This window comes from Molothrus ater, chromosome 3, assembly GCF_012460135.2.
Source record: "Molothrus ater isolate BHLD 08-10-18 breed brown headed cowbird chromosome 3, BPBGC_Mater_1.1, whole genome shotgun sequence".
Taxonomy (NCBI): Eukaryota; Metazoa; Chordata; class Aves; order Passeriformes; family Icteridae; genus Molothrus; species Molothrus ater.
In genome coordinates, this window is record NC_050480.2 from 64,029,394 (window position 1) to 64,045,540 (window position 16,147).

Here is a 16,147-nt window from a genome sequence, read left to right on the forward strand (position 1 = left end):
GTCCTACCCGACGGATCAGGAGTTGTTCCCGGCCCCGCCGTGCCCCCGCTCCCCTCGCACCGCCCCCGGCCCGGCGCGCGCCCCCGGCGAGTGCGTGCGCGCCTGTGAGCGCGCAGGCCCCCGCCGCGCGCCTCTCCGGGCGTACACGCGCGTGTGTGTGCGCGCACCAGCGTGCACGTGGGTGCGCGAGGGCGCGCCGCCGGCATCTCTCGGAGCCGCGCACCCGCCCGCCCCGGGCCGACGCCGCCCACGGGGCCGAAGCGGGCGCGCCCCGCCGCTGCTGCTGCCGCTCCCCTCCGGCCGCGGAGCTCCGGCGGCGCCCAGGGCAGCGCATCCCGCGGCTGAGCCCCGGGACCCGCGGTCCGGCAGCGCCCGCGCCCCGCCCCCCCCGCCATTGGGCCGGCGGCGGCCCCGCCCCGCCCCGCCCCGCCCCCGGCTGCCCGGCAGTTCCGCGCGGGCGGAGCGGGGAGCGGCACCCGCGGCGGCGGCGGCGGCCCGGCGGCAGCATGGGCTGGAGCTGACAGCGCCCGCCCCGCAGACGCTGCCGGCGGGGGAGCAGAGGGAGCGCGCCCGCGGGGAAGGGAAAAGTTGCCGCGTCCGCCAGGGGAAACTTTGTGCGGCCGAGGCGGGGAGGGGGCGACGGAGCCGAGCCGTCCGGTGCGGTGCGGTCCCTGCGCGGCGGCGGCGGCGGGGCGCGCAGCGCGGCGCTGAGGCGGCGCGGGGGTCATGCCCGCCGCCAGCTTGCTGCCGCTCTTCGGTAGCGCGGCGGGGCCGGGGACGCTGGGCGGCCCCGCGGGCAGCGGCGCGGGCGGCGGGGGCAGGAAGGCGGCGGGCCCCGGCGCGTTCCGGCTGACGGAGAAGTTCGTGCTGCTGCTGGTGTTCAGCGCCTTCATCACCCTCTGCTTCGGGGCCATCTTTTTCCTGCCCGACTCCTCCAAGCTTCTCAGCGGCGTCTTCTTCCACTCGGCCGCCCTGCAGCCGCCGCCGCCGCCGCCCGGCGGGCAGCCCCGCGCCCCTCCGCAGCCCGGAGGCGGCCCGGCGGCGGCGGCGGCCGCGGGCGGGCCGGGCAGCCTGGAGCGGATCCGCGCGGACCACGAGCGGGCTCTGCGGGAGGCCAAGGAGACGCTGCAGAAGCTGCCCGAGGAGATCCGCAGAGACATCCGCCAGGACAAGGAGAAACTTCTGCAGGACGCCCGCGGCAGGAAGGAGGCGGGTGCCCCCGGGCTGCCCCAGCGCCTTTTCCGCCAGCCCGTCGGCGCCGTGGGGCAGGAGCCCGCCGACCCCGACGTCCGGCAGAGGAGGGAGAAAATCAAAGAGGTGGGTGGTGGTGGCTGTCGGTCCCGCTCCGGGGGATGCGCCTCGACGCTCCCGCGCGGGGCAACAGGTCTCTGGCGGCGGTGTTGGGGGACCCCTGACCCCTCCTGCCGCCTCCTCCTTGCGGGAAGAGGGTCTTTCTGGCCGGCTGTCCCTCGGTAGCCGCAGCGCAGGTCGGCGGCGGTTGCATCCTCGCAGCCCGCGGTGCGTTCCCGCTTGGGCGCCCGCGCTGCCGGCTCCGTTCTGGCTGCGCCTCCCTCCCTCCCGATGTTGCCGGGCTCCCCCAGCTGTTGCACCGAAACCCGGGCAGAAAGCAAAGCCCCGCCAGGGCTGGCAGGCTAGGGATCGCTCCGCGGGTCGCCGAGGGCTGGGGACGGCGACGCCGGGGAGAAAGAGCGGCGCGGGTCCGCCTGCGCTCCCCATGGGACGTCCCGGGCTCGGGCGGTGGGTGTCCGATCCTCCGCGGGTGCGGGAGGCAGCGGGGCACGGCTCCGTGCCCGTGCCGCGCTGCCGGCAGAGGAGCTGCCGGGGCTGTCCGGCGGGGCGCAGGTGCGGTGCAGCGCTCCAGAGGTGTCGCGGTCTGACTCGGGTTCGTGCGGTTCGCTATTCAGCGGTATCGGCTGTCTGAAGAGTTGAGGGCATTTGGCAAATACAGTCAATTTAGGTTGCAGCGGTAAAGTGTCAGAGCTGTGTGTGCTTTGATGAATTCCTTCAACCACCTTTTTTTGGTCCTGCTGCTCGGTTGGTTCAGGTACCGGTTTAAATCCTTCCCTACAAAAATTCTCCAAACTCTGTCTAGGTAATGCTGTCGTGGGCAGAGTTTGACAGGGTCCTCTAGCAGAAGAAGAATTTCCTTAGTAATACAGTTCAACTTCCCATCAGTGCTGGCTGGTTAATTTATCGAACTGACAATTTCAGCTGCCTGCAGAGATTAGGGTTTATGAATTAATTAGTAGTATATATTTCATGTACTGTGGTGATGGAAATGAGATAGGCTTACTACAGACTTACTACAGAGTATTTCAGTATTTGTGAAACCCGGTTAGCCTTAGTTAAAAGTATTTATTTTTATTGTGTGTTTGTATAGAGTGCTCTGAAAAGTGAGCTGTGATATCACATGGAGCATCATGTCAGAAGCTCTCACAAATATCAAGTTGTGTTCTGTGCTCTGGAGTCCTTGTGTGACTTTAACTATTTCAGCAAATCGTGGAGCATAGTTTTAAGTCGTAAGCAGCATGTACCAATGCAAAGGTATTTTGAAGGGAGAAGGAGTACACGGTAGGAGTACACGGTACAGACCACATCTTGAAGTGTGCAGAGAGCATGTTGCCTTCTGGTTTAGTCATGCAGCCTCCCTGAGGTATATGGAAAGTTAGAAATACCAGCAAACTCTTTTTCCAGCTATGTGACATTGCCACGGAGAAGTATTTAGAAGTAATGAGGCTCCAGACCTGATGTACATGATTCTGTGGTACAGAAGACTGCAACAAGTAACTAAACAGGAGGAGGAAGATAGCAGCATGTTTAAGTGTTGTCCTGCTGGTCCCACTGTGTGCCAGCTGGTCTGAGTTACCTTTTGCTACATGTGGATATCCGTGTGTGTACTTGCAAACATATAGCCAGTATCTCTTCAATGTCCCTTTCCTTTCCATCCTCTCTCCTCCACTTCCACACAGAGCATCAGTTTCACAGTAGCCTCCCCAAACCAGAGTTTTGGCTGTTTAAGCATAGGAGATGACCCAGAAACTGCACTTTTTTTCCAGATCTTTGCTTTCCTTCATACCTCAGTTTAAGTCCTCAATACTAAGTGTTGTTTCTGGGAGTTTCTTTTCTTCCTAAATCACTATGTGATCTTAACATCTTGGTTCCTTACTTGCTTTAGCATTTTTGCAGTACTTTGCCTGGTTTGATTTTTGTCTTTTTATGAAGAATACATTTTTCCATTGACAATAAAACAGTGTTTCTGTTCTGTGCTGACTTGCTTCACATTGTTTCATGTGTTGGCTTTTTTGTTGCTTTTCTCTTTGTCTTTTTGCAAGCTTTAGTCCCCTTTTTTATATTGTTACCTTAGTGTCAAGATGGATTTCTAATCTGCAGTCTTTTTAGCTTAGTTTTAAAACTTTAAATAGCTTTAAATTGTATCTTTTTAAAGTATGAACTTTTGTACTCTACTGTAAATGCACAGAAACCAGAATTATCCCTTAAAAGTTTTTCTCTTTGTGCCCAGTGGTTGCATGCTGGAGATGCAAACATAAAAAACCTTTCTGCTTTCATACTCTTTTGTGCCTGGAATTCGCATCTGCATTGTATGATTTATGTCATATATCTAGAACTCAACATTTGAAGGTAGTCTTAGTGATACTTTTTACAGAAGGAAGCAAGTTACTTTAAAAGAAAAGAATGCCAAAAAATAAGGTTGTTCTTCCCTGTGTTTCTGTTCTGGAAGGGCTCCATCCCGCCAATGTGCTGACATAAAGCTGAGAAGGGAGATACCTTAGAGCTGCTTTGTCCATTTACTGTTTTAAATTTTAAGTTGACATGTGTGTTCAGAAGTCCAGCCAGTACAATATCACTTAGAATCACAAAACAATGAAATGCTGTGATTCTATGGCATTTCTTAGCCAAGTTTTGTTCTAGAAATTTTAACCACTCTTTCTACAGCTTGCTCTTTTATATTAGGAAAAAAAAATTAACAGGGTGAAACTTAAACCAAGAAGGAAATATAAAGGTTCTTGAACCTCTCTTAGTATTTAAACCAACCTAATATTACCAAAAAGAAATGCTAGATGCTTATTGAGCAAGTAAAATACTTGTGGAAACATGAAGTAGAGATCCTGTTGCTATGAGGGAACCCTCCCTTCTTTTTCACTCTGTCAGAACTATATGGTTGCTCTCAGGGTGTGTGTGGAAAGGTCTGCCCCACTGTGTTACTGGGGCCTGGCAGTGTGCAGGGAGGGGTGTGAATCAGAGACCAGCGATACTGATGGGTGCTGTGCTGGTGCTTGTGCTCTGTTTCTCTTCTGTTGATGTGTTACAGGCAGCCTCAGAGGAAAGAGCAGCACTGCCAGCAGTGGGGCTTTCCCCACTACTTCCTGTTCTACTGCTGACAGTTGCTTGTGGCTGCTGACTTTTTTACTGCATGGCCTGGGTGTTGTCCTCATGCAGGATGCCTCATGGAGGCTTGAGCAATGAAGCACACTTTGAGCATACCAGCATAAGTGCATTTGCCAGAATTTACATTCTTCAGTCAGTTCCTCCAGTGCTCCCATGACTTGGAGCAAGGTCTGGGTCCCTGGTATGCCTGTGGCAAGTGCCTCCTGTGGTATCTGTTCCCTACCTGGAAAAAAGGAGTGGAAGGCAGTGTTGATTCCGTTCCACTCAAGTGCAATGTCTTCCAGTCTCTGCTTTTGTCACTGTTGGTTATGGCTGGACATCATTATTCCTGATGTCAAGGGAAGACTTGCAGGTGCATAGGTAGTTGATACAAGCAAAAGAAATTATTAGAAGAGGATTACAATAGTGGAAAGAGGCTATGAAAGCAGGAGATGATTCTTTTCATTAAAAAAATCTGATTTTGAGTCTTCTCCAAGTCTCAGTCCTCTCTCTTCCAAGAAAAAGAAAACGGTGCTGGAATTATTTAGGTGTTAAGAAAACAGCAAAACCTAAGCTCTTTTTATTTTAAAGCAAAAGAATAGAAAGGATGAGTGAGCTAGCTCAGGTACTAGAAGCTATATAATCACATTAGTGTGGTGCTCTGCCCAGACTAATTAATCCTGCTGAACAGCAAGCTCTATGGTGGAGCACCATACTAATGCAGCTGTGCTGTTCTTGTACAAGGTAACTAGCTTGGAAACTGTTCATGTTATTGATCAGAGCTGTTTGGACGTGTTTTCAGGATAAAAGCCTCCCTGGTAAACTGGAATCAATGTCTAAAGAGCATGGTCATGCAGTGCTCCAAGTACTTGCACAGCTCTCAGCTGTTGCAGTCATGTAGTTCATGTAGTACAAGTCTTGCAGAGAGGAATTTGAACACCAGTCCTTTGAGCTCAACAGGGCACTGGCTGCAAGTCAGCAAAACAGACTGCAGCTTCCCTCCCCATCTCTCTGTAAAGAAATGAATTGAGGTGGCATTGGCAGGGTGAATTTTGAAGCTTTTTTAAGTCCTATGGTGGCTTTTATGCAATTTAGATGAAAGTCTCAGTAATGTTACAGGGATATTCAGCAATATCTTGAGGAAAGAAAGCTTCTGAGCATGGAAATAAAGCACTAATCAGAGATCTAATATGTGCTTGACATTAAATACTTGGTCATAATAAGATCTCTTCATTAACAAGGAGTGATGGCAAAGTTATGGATGGTCACTCACTGCTGTGGAAGGGTAGTTGGCCCCTTGTGTCTTCCTGCATGCTTCCACCAGCTGCTTTCCTACTGCCTGGTATCCTGGTGCTGCTGCTCAGGAAGGTCCAGTGCCAGCTGGATGGAGTTTTATTTCCTTATGAGGGTGTTTATATGACAAGGTGAGCTCACTAATACTTCTTGCTATTGGAAGAGGAGAACAAGTCTCTTCATCCCACTTTTGATTGCATTCTCCCACTATCTACTTTCTGTGATTTTCACTGCATCCCTCCATAATCTGCTTCAGCTCAGTAAGTCAGCTAAAAACTGTCAGAGAAAAAAAAAAGAAAGAAATTGGATGGATTTCTGCTAAACTTTCTGTCAGGTTGGTGAGTCAAAGGTGTTAATGAAAGGGTTGACTTGGTGCTAGTTTTGGCTGTGGTGAGGGAGCAGGTGGAAGAAAGGTATGAAATCTCTTTGAGTAGCTCTGTCTTAGCACCTGGTTTCTGTTCTTCTTGCCTAAGTTCTCCATTAAAACTGAATCTCTGCAATGAGACTTTTGCAGAGCAAAGGTTCTATCTACTGTAATCATCTTTAGCAGAATGAAGCATTTCACTTCAGAAGGTTTACCTCCCAACCCCTCTTCTCATAACAGAATAGGGGACAGGAAACACAGAAACAGGAATTACTGAAGCCCCAGCTACTGTACACCAAAATTCAGTGCGCTTTTACTTGTGAAGACCTTCATAGGAGAGGAAACAGTTAAAATACAGCAGTTTAAGTACTGGGTGGTTTGAGTTTCAAACAGAAAAAGCCACATTCCCTGATGGTACATTTCTTTAAGAACATGATTCAGTGAAAGGAAAAGAGTTGACATGTAATGAGTAAGCAGTGTGGTGATTCCTGCCAACATGCTGATGATGCAATCAATGCATTTCGAAAGAAGTTTTCCTGAAGTATCTTGTGACCTTAATGCTGACACAGTATACTTGTTATTAAGTTTGTTGAAGTTTAAAATTAATCTTGTTTTTTTCTCACCCAAAGCTTTGTTTATTTACTTTTAATCTTCAGTATTTTTGTATTTGCTATTTCTTTTCGAGTGTTTGATAGTGCTTCCCTTCCTGATAAATACTGTTTGTGTTGTGGGGTTTTTTTTATGGTTTTATAAAAGTCACTGAGGAGGTGAATAAAATGCCTAAAGATGGGAATCACATATGATAATGGTAAGCTGGAGGTGGCCAGGGTTGCCTTATGATATCCAAAATGTCACAAACCAATAAGTTAAAGTGCTTGCTTAGGGTTAATGGCACTACAGGATGCAGAGAAGCTTCAGCTGTGTTACTGAGTATGATTCAGTGACTCACTTGGCAGAACCTATGGAGAGCCAGATCAACTTGCCAACCAGATGTGAAGCTATTCTTGCTTTAGTTGGGTTTGTGCCCTGGGGGGTAGGGAGCTGAAAGGGTTTAGTGGAGTTCTGAGCACAGCGGATGCAGTGGACCCCCACTAAGCCCACTGCATTTAAAAGGAGAGGAAAGTGGAGGAGAATGGTCTGAGGTATCTTTATGTCCCCAAAATATGAAATAGGGTATATATTTGCCAAATTAATGTTCTCCCTGATAAGACACCTTAGAGTCTTTTTAGGGAAGGACATTGTTTCAGGTGAGTTGTTTCAGGTTTTCAGCTGCCTTGTTTGGGTTTGTTTTGTTTTGTTTGGGGATTTTCAGTGAGAACCTCATAGCCTCCCTTCAGTCAAATGATCTTGGATTTGAACTGGGATCATGAGTGGGAGGGGTGTTTCACTGTATGACTGTGTGCATATCTGATTGGAATAGGGTGTGTTCCCAATTGCTGGTTCTTGTTTTTATAGCCTTGCACCTGTTTTCTGTGTGCTAAGAATAATATTTAATTTTCCTATCTTCAGGCTTGGTCTGTATTCTCAACAGGTAAACTTATCAAAAGTAACTGAATGTCCTTTATAACCAGATCCTCAGAATTGTGGGGGCAATGAAAAGGCTTTAAATGTTGGGTGAAAAACATCTGATTTTCACAAAAACAAAACAAAACAAACAAAACAAGCACATGATTAATTCTTTATCTTTCTGTAAAGGCAAAATGTAAATTCCAGACACATAGGACTCTTCATGAGAACTAAATAAGGTGATGTAAACATGTGAGGTAAAGCTTAAAATGGAATGTCTCCTGTACTTCAGCAGAAGTTACATTCTCATAGTGATGATTTTGTACTTAATGCTAGTGTAGTAGCCTATGGCAGCCAATTAATATAAAGAAATAGACTAAATCATAATGTTAGTAAGTACAGTTGCCTAAGGCTGTAGTTCTATGCTGCAGACAAACTGAAGCAGAAAAAATTCCACCTGTTTATTAAAATCTACTGTTAAGATAAAAAAAAGGTCTTATCTCATTCAGGGAGCAAATAAGAGTGGTAGACAGCCAGGCTTTGATACCTTCTTTGAATGTTAATGAAAGCACAGGATTTATGAAAAGGAAGTCATGGAGAGGCAGAAGACAGCTCTTCTTGTGGAAAATAATTAATGTCCTTGCAGAAAGACCTGTGTGACTGTTGGATGTACAGACCTTTTCTTAAAGTTGTCTGAAACATACTGCTCTGAGGATTGCTGTGTGTTAACTTCCTCTTTGGTTAGCTTGGGGTGTTTTCTAGCTCGGGGAGCCAGCATAAGAGGAAATTACTGTGGTTTTCATCTTAAAGATACTATCTTGATAAGTGTTTCCTTTATTTACAAATAAGAAATTTGTCTTCCCAACTTATTTGGCATAGTAAGAGCGATATTTCAGGAAAGTGGCTTTGATTCAGTGTTCACTCCATCTTAACAGTGCAGCACTTACTCTGACAATAAATTGCTACCTGAGGTGGTACAGAGATGATGAGACACTCTGGTTGTGTGTCTTTTTTGGTAACAAACTCAAGTATTCAGATGTGTCTCTGTGTAAAGCAGGTTTTAGACACTCAGTTTTGAAGGGCTTTGTGGTCTCTTCCTAAGTTATCTATAGAAGAGCTGTGATTTTACTAGTGAGGGAAATAACTGGGGGGGATGAGGGACTGTGAATTAAGCAATATGGGCAATGTACCAGATGCTCAATATGCTGATTCCTTTTGTGTGAAAATTTTCTTTATCCACAACATTATACAATTTTTTGGTTTTTGTTTTTCTTTCTTCACTGAGTTGTTTGAGCTTTTTAAAGCATGTGACATAAAGATTGTGTGCACACTTCTGAGAGGCATCTTCTGTTTTGCTGTTTTCCATGACTTTTTAATCGTGTCTGCAAGTCTGTTATGAAAACATAATTGGTGAGTAATGAAGTTTATGCTTCCCCAAACCAGAAGAAATTAAACTTTTTACAGACTTGTGGTTGAGCCTCAGTTCTATTGCTTGGCAGCCCTGCCTGCAGAGTCCAGAAGGCTTTGGTATTGAGAGGAAGCACTTGGGTGCTTTTCTAGGGCTGAGAGCAGTCCATTGATTCACACAGGGTTGCACAGTGTGCCAGGTTTCAGAGCAGAACGTGGAGACCTGGTTCCTGTTTGGTCGTGCCCCACTAAACCAGGGGCTGTTGCTTTGTGCTGGGTGAAGGCTGTCTTGGCTCTCACCTGTGCTGCAGGTGTCCAGCACGGGTGTGTCACTTCATTAGGGTCAGTTTAAACGTGAGCTTTGAGTGTGATTCATGATTGCACATGAGCAGCTTTGCTTTAGCACTAAACTGCTGCTAAATGCATTGTTTTATTGCAGGGACAGGTAAAACCTGAGACTCCCTGGTTCTGTGTTTAGATCACTAGCTTTGGAAGCTTTTGAAGCAACACTTGAGCGCTGTGCTCCAGTGCTGTTATGAAGGAAGGCATGTAGAGTAGTAAAACTCCTAGTTTGCCTTTCTTGCATCTTGAAATCTTCAGTTTGAACTCTGTTGTAACCAAGAAAGGCTTGCATTAAATAATATGACAACTTGCTATAAACTCTCCACGGTAAGCTGGTTGGATTTTATAGCTGGTATTTATGAAGATACAGGTATTGCTCATTTTGATGCCTCTGATTTTAAAAGCTTTTCAAACAGATTGAATAACCTGCTGTTACGTTCTTATAACTGTTAAAATTAAACATTCACAGTCCTTGTGGAACGCTGAGATATGCGGTCTCTTAGGCAAGGGTAACTACAAGTGCAAAATCTATTTCCATTTGTCTTCCTACTCCTTCTTGGAAGCTGCATGTACCTTGGTTTTAAACTTGTTTTAAGAATACAGTAAGTGAGTGGACTCTGATTTATTTGAAACTTGGACCCTTTCTTTTAAGGGCAAATCTCTAATCAGGTAAGAAAATAGGTGAAAATCAGAGGAGATGGTAGGCAATACTGTGCAAAGGACTGAAAAGATTCTGTGCAATGAATGAGCTGATGACTGTGGAACATCTGGCTGTTATAAGACTTTGTGTGCATCTCAAAAATACTTGTAGAAGAATCAGCTTCTTTCTCTGACACTGGATAGAAACAGAAGTTGCAGTTTTAATGGAAAAGTATGCAGCTTTGCACTTCCCATATGGAGATATATAATGCTGGCAATTTAGGGTAGAGGCAGTTCTATGTGTTTTTCATATGAATAAAGTAGAAAGAAAGAATGTCTGATACTTTCTTCCCAGAATTTTACATCATCTCACTTGTGTAGGGGTGATCATATTGCTTGGCAACATAAACCCTCTTTTTCAATTATTTATTAAAAGTCAGTGTCTGCTTTTAAAACATTGCAGTAAAATGACATTAGATCAGTGTGGCTTGCTTCTTTAATTAGCATTCAGACCACTGTGAGACTATTTTCTAAAAGTATCTGCATACTTTTCTTTCACTTAGTTCCCTGCTTAATATGAATCTTTGCCTTTTGAAATTCCTTTTGTTCAGGGACTGCTTTCTTCCAAGGAAAGAGGAAGTAGCTAGTGTAAAAGAATATCAAGCTAAAAAAAAGCCATGTTGCTTTCAAAGTGTAGTGCTTAAGGAGATAGTAATTTTACTATTCAGTGACAGACACATGCAGATGCAGACCCAGCCTTTAACTCTGCTCACACTTTTCTCACTGCCTTTGAGCACTGACATCTGTTGGTGCAGTGAATGGTGCTACTGCTGTCAAAGCTTTGCCCATACTGCTGTCTGTGGGGAAATCTGTTGCTTGCTACTGTGGTTGTAGTTCTCCACCCATCTGTGATTTTAAGAATTGCACTTGATATTCTGAATTGGACCTAGGTAGTAATGCTAAATTCTTTAAAGCCTAAAGAAAAGAAATTTATGTTAATTATTTGCAGTGATGTATTTCCATCCCTCACCCCCATCAAGCAACAGAAAACCTAATTACCATTTAGAGAGTAGAAGAGTTATAGATGTTACTTATTTTAAAAGTTATACTACTTCAAAACTGCATGCTGCTTTCTCTGTTCTGATGAGATCGTCTGAAGAATCACCATGGGGAAAACTATGACCAGCTGCAAATTGGCTGCTATTTTATGTCTTATTCTGTAAATCTCTAGAGTAAGTGTGGCACTGAACTTGAACTGACTGAAATAGAAAGGTGTGTGATCTTGTCAAGGGCTGAAGATCACAGATCAAGAAGTGCACTTCAAAGAAATTACCTTTCTGAAGAAAAGCCCATATGTCTTAAAAAAACAAATTCATTTATTGATAGAGATGTATTCGTATCTCTCTCCATATGTATGTTTTACATAAGAGTGAAATATGCTGTGCAATTGGTCTGTTTTCTGTAGCTGAGAATGGGGTTTGTTAGGGACAAGCTCTGTGTGGTCTGAAAAAAGTTAAAGGCATAGGGTTTGTTTTGTTTGACAAATTGTCATATAAATTGGAAATAGAATTATACATATGCTACAAGCAAAATCCAGAACATTAGGATGAAGCAAAGAAATCCTTATGTTTCAGTAATTAGCTTTAATTAAGTTATTTTTTTATTATATAAATCTAAATATTTCAGAAAGTAGATGTCCCCTAGGAAAGTTTTCTGACTTCATGGAAACAGTTTTCATATGCAGCCTTATCATCTGTAGGCATTATGGAGACTCAGCTGGTCTGGGTTTATGCACACTGTAGTCCTATTTGTTCTTTTTCCCAGCCTTCTGCTTACCATAGAATTTTGTTGTTGAGAAGGAGAGAAATTCAGGCTCGCCACTGGACCTCTGGAGGCCTGATCTCTTGCATAGAGCAGAGCTGACTTGAAAATAAAATTGAGTTGCTCAGTCTTGTGCACTCAAGCATGGAAAATCTCTGCAGGGGGACATTCTGCAGCCCCTCTGGACAAACCTATTCCGGTGTCTGAAGACCCTTATTGTAGGATTTTTGAATTTTTATTGTGGCTAGATAAAATTTCTCTTGCTGCAACTGATGACACTGCCTTTACTCCTTTCATTGTGCCACACTGAGATGATCTGGGCTACCTTTTCTCCATGGGTATCCCCTAAGTCATTAAGAAGCCTCTCTTTTCTAGACCAAACATACCCAGCTTCCTCTGCCTCTTTTTATAGGTCATTGTATTCTCTATAATTTAAAAAGAATATCTCTAATTATTGTAGGGGAGCTGAAAACCAGAAACGGGCTTCCATTTGAGGCATTAGGAATGTCACATGGAACATGTTGGTTGCTTCCCATCACTAGCATGCACTCATGCTAACATAGCCCACTGTACAGTTCTCCTTCATCATTGCAAGGATGTTTATTGTGTTCGACCAGGTGTTCACCAGGACCCCCAGGACATCTGTCCCAAAGCTGGTTTTTAGCCTGTAAATTCCCGTTATATACTTAGGCATAAGATTTTTGCATTTGGCTTTATTTGGTTTCAAGACTTGGTCATCAGCTCCTGGGATCATTCAGGTGGGAGCCCTCTTGTCCACCTTGTTGACTGCTGGAGTTTGGATTACACGTGGAGTTGGCGACTGCGTGTGTTTGCTCATTGGATCAGTTGAACCCCAGGGACACGTCACTCCTAGCTAGCTGCTAGTTAGACTTTGACCTGTTTACAGCTGTCTTGAGAGTGTCAAGCCAGCCACTTTTTTATGAGTCTTGTCCATTCCTTTTTCACTGCTTAGTGCTCAGTCAGGACTGTGTCAAAAAGCCTGTCAGGGAAATTGTGTCTACTGTGCTGCCCTCATCCACAGAGCCAGTGGCTTCATCATAAGTAACTGGGTCTATTTGATAAATTTTGCCTTTGGGAAATTTTCCTTACCATTTGCAAAGGTTTTGTCCTTCATATTCCTGGAAATAGAGTGAAAGAGGTTCTGCTCCATTTCCTTCCCAAGATTTGGAATAAAGCTGTCTTGTAATTCCCCAGAATTTCCTTGTTGTTTTTTTTTCCTCAGTTACCAGTGCCTGTTTAGTTTGGTCCTTCATTTGTTGTTGATGTAAAGGCACCTCCTGTCCTCTGGCAGCTTCCAGATGAGTTTTGGCTTCCTCTTCCCTGGTGCCCAGCCAGTGTTTCTGAGCTGTTGTTGGACATCTCCCCACATTTTCTCTCCTCTTCCCTGGAGGTTTGTCCTCCACCTGAGCTCCTTATGCAGCCACCCTCCTCTCCTGATGTGGCACATTGAAGGTCAATGAGATCTCCTGGGCACCTTAGCCCTACAGGGGATTCTCCCATGGGATCCTGTAGATCAGGTCCCTGAAGAAACTGAGCTAATTCCTCTCAAGTTCAGGGTCTTACATTGCCTTCTGCAGTTCTTTCAGGATTGTAATCTCTGCTGTCTAGCATTTAATTTAAATAGACTTGGGGTTTAGACATTTCTCATTCATGCATCAGTTGCTCTGAAGCAAGCTTTTATCCTGGGAGTTGGGGTGGTGGAGGGAAATGCCAATGCAGCCTTTCCTGGCTATTTTGCTGCCTCTCTGTTTCTCTGGGGAAGCCCAGCAGGCAACTGTATGTTAGCTCAGCAGACTTTTTTTTTATTTAAAAAGATGAGGAAATGTTTACAAAGAGATTTGGTTAAGGGACAAGACAGGGACTTGCCATTAGAATTTTTGAAATACTAGCTATTGATGGAAAACAAAGCTCTTAGTTGCAGCTTTTGCCACTTTGTGGCAAAAGATGTGGCTGTGGATGGGTGACTAGCACACTGACATGGTCTGTGTGCTGTTTTGAGGTATCTTTCCTCTGCATACCTCTGATCAAAATATCAGTCACCTGATGTTTATACAATGCAAATATGAAACTAAGGACATGAAAGCTAACAGAGTCATTTCAAAGTTGTTAGGTTTGGAGTTTGTATTAAAACTTACATGGATGCCATTAAAGTAGGTTTAAAGCACAGTTCTGTCTGATTTCTTTTTTAAGGGTCTAACCGCTAGCTTATAATTTTTCAATTAAATTTCCTTCTGGTTTTTGTGACTTAATATGGGGGAGGAACTGTAAATATTTTTACAGTGGGGTTGTACTGTTGAACTACACATGGATTCAGAAGAGTTCAACTCATCAGCATTTGATTTTCTGTCACTTTTGACATCATAAAGAGGTCTGGCTTTACAGAAGCTTGGTTTTGAAAATGAAGTCTTTCCTTACACTGCCACATGCTCAGTGTCCAGACCCTCTAGTCACTTCTAAAAGGGTTGGTTTCCAGCATTATAGAAATACATGAGAATCCCTTCAATTTGATATACCTATTCTGATTTTGTGATGTGAGAAGCAAAGCTCCTCCTATCTATAGCAGGGACTATATAACCTTCTTTTTACCCCAAAGTTATGGCCTTTTGTTATGGGAGCAGTGACCACACATGGGTTTTTATTTGGTCCTATAAGTGTGAAAAGGTAGCTGTTAAAAACCTATAATGAGTACTTTTGGTAGGAACTGAGTAAGTTTGAGGAAAGGGCTCTGAGGTTTTAAAGAGGAGTTAGGCTTATTTTAATTTTCATTAGAGTATTTTCTACTGTACCTGAATATGGAGGTTTCATTTCATCAAGAAAGAAAGTTATTTTGGATGTTTAGCAATCCATAGCATGACCAGTGGCTGTACCTGTCCACCTCTACATTTCTGATCAGTGACTTGAACCAAAGTTTCAGCATTTTCCTACATAAGGCTGATCCTGTAGTCTAAACTAGTGAAATCACACCATTTTGATCTCTTGCACGTGAAAAGAAATTTCTAGATGAACGGTCACCTGGTGGGCACCGAGAGAACATTTGTTTTTTGGTCAGCTGTAGTCTTGATCATAAGAACCTAGAGGACACAAATATTGATGGAGCTATTTTAAACACAGAGTAGTGCACTGCAAGGTATTACATGTGTGCATTTCAGAGTACCTCTGCAGTAGCTTCATGGTGTGCTAATTACCCATTACTGTGTTCCCTAATGGGGGGGATTTTACTGAGTTTTTTCTTACCTTTTTTTTGAGCATAGTATTTTTGTGATGCCAGTTATATTCTTTATTTTTCACAAGGAGTTTTTCTCACTTCAGATTCCTGCCACTGTTTGCAAAACGTGTATGTTTTCTAAGGAAGGCACAGGACTGGTGGCTGATGCCCAAGACGAGTCTACAAACCAGCTTTAAAAGTTCCTGTGTTCAAGTGAACACTGCAGTGTAAATAAATGTGGACATGATCAGCTGCCTCAATGCCAAACACACTGAAGTATCTGTTTTACCAGCCCTACCTTGTGTCCACATATAGAAACATTCCCTGAGAGCTTTGTGGCTGATTTTACTGCAGCATCACCAATAATGATTCTCTTGTGCTTGGTAACTTGGTTGCCCTTAATTCTGTGTTATGTGGGGACCTTCTGCAGGCCGTGAATGCCCTATTGTTTGGAAGATAATAACTTATTCATAATTTCTTTTGGATATTCCTGCTATGCTGTAATATCTGGTTTCAAATATGCTATTTCTAGGAAGCATCCTGGGTGGCATTGTACATGCTTTAATCAAAACAAGAGGGAATTTGTTACATGTTATGTTTTCTTCTCCCCGCTCCCTCAGTCTCGCTCAAATTTCAACTTCAGGCTTTTCTTGGACTTTACTAAATTCCACAAAGATGTTATGTATAAGAAGGAGAGAAAATTTTCTGATGCGATCAGGCAAACTTGCTCATCCTTCATTTAAAACCTAGTAACTGGGAATGTTGTGAATGTGACACATTTTACCAAGGAAATCAGCATTTAAGAGCACTTGGAGTGGAGGAAGATTTGTATGTGTCTGGATATATAAATCTATATGTCTGTTAGTGAAAAAAGATTAAAGAAAAAGCTCATACCCTGATACATGGAATTATTGCCAAAGAAGTAAACTGAAATTGTAATTTTTACGCAGCATGCTTTTCTATGGTGTGAGTATTTCACAGCTGTTCCTGCTTGTATGTGAGACTGAAGCCTGGGAAATGCCCTTGTTTTGGCTGGTGAGCAGGGAGGAAGTGTTTAGCTCAGATGATGAAAGGTACTTCTTGAAACTTAGCATGGAGCTGTAGATAAAGTTGGACTGATGACTATTATATGAGCTCTGATT

The 16,147-nt window shown here is 44.4% G+C and overlaps 1 protein-coding gene across 1 annotated transcript in view; it reads left to right on the forward strand.

Annotated features, from left to right (window-relative positions):
* The first annotated feature begins 470 nt into the window (after nt 1-470).
* Nucleotides 471-16,147, forward strand: part of MAN1A1 (mannosidase alpha class 1A member 1) — a 139,581-nt gene continuing 123,904 nt past the window's right edge. Inside the window, exon 1 of the mRNA XM_036380555.2 lies at nt 471-1,317. Within this exon, the coding sequence (XP_036236448.1) occupies nt 727-1,317 (591 nt within the window). The 5' untranslated portion in view covers nt 471-726. The remainder of the gene's footprint in view (nt 1,318-16,147) is intronic.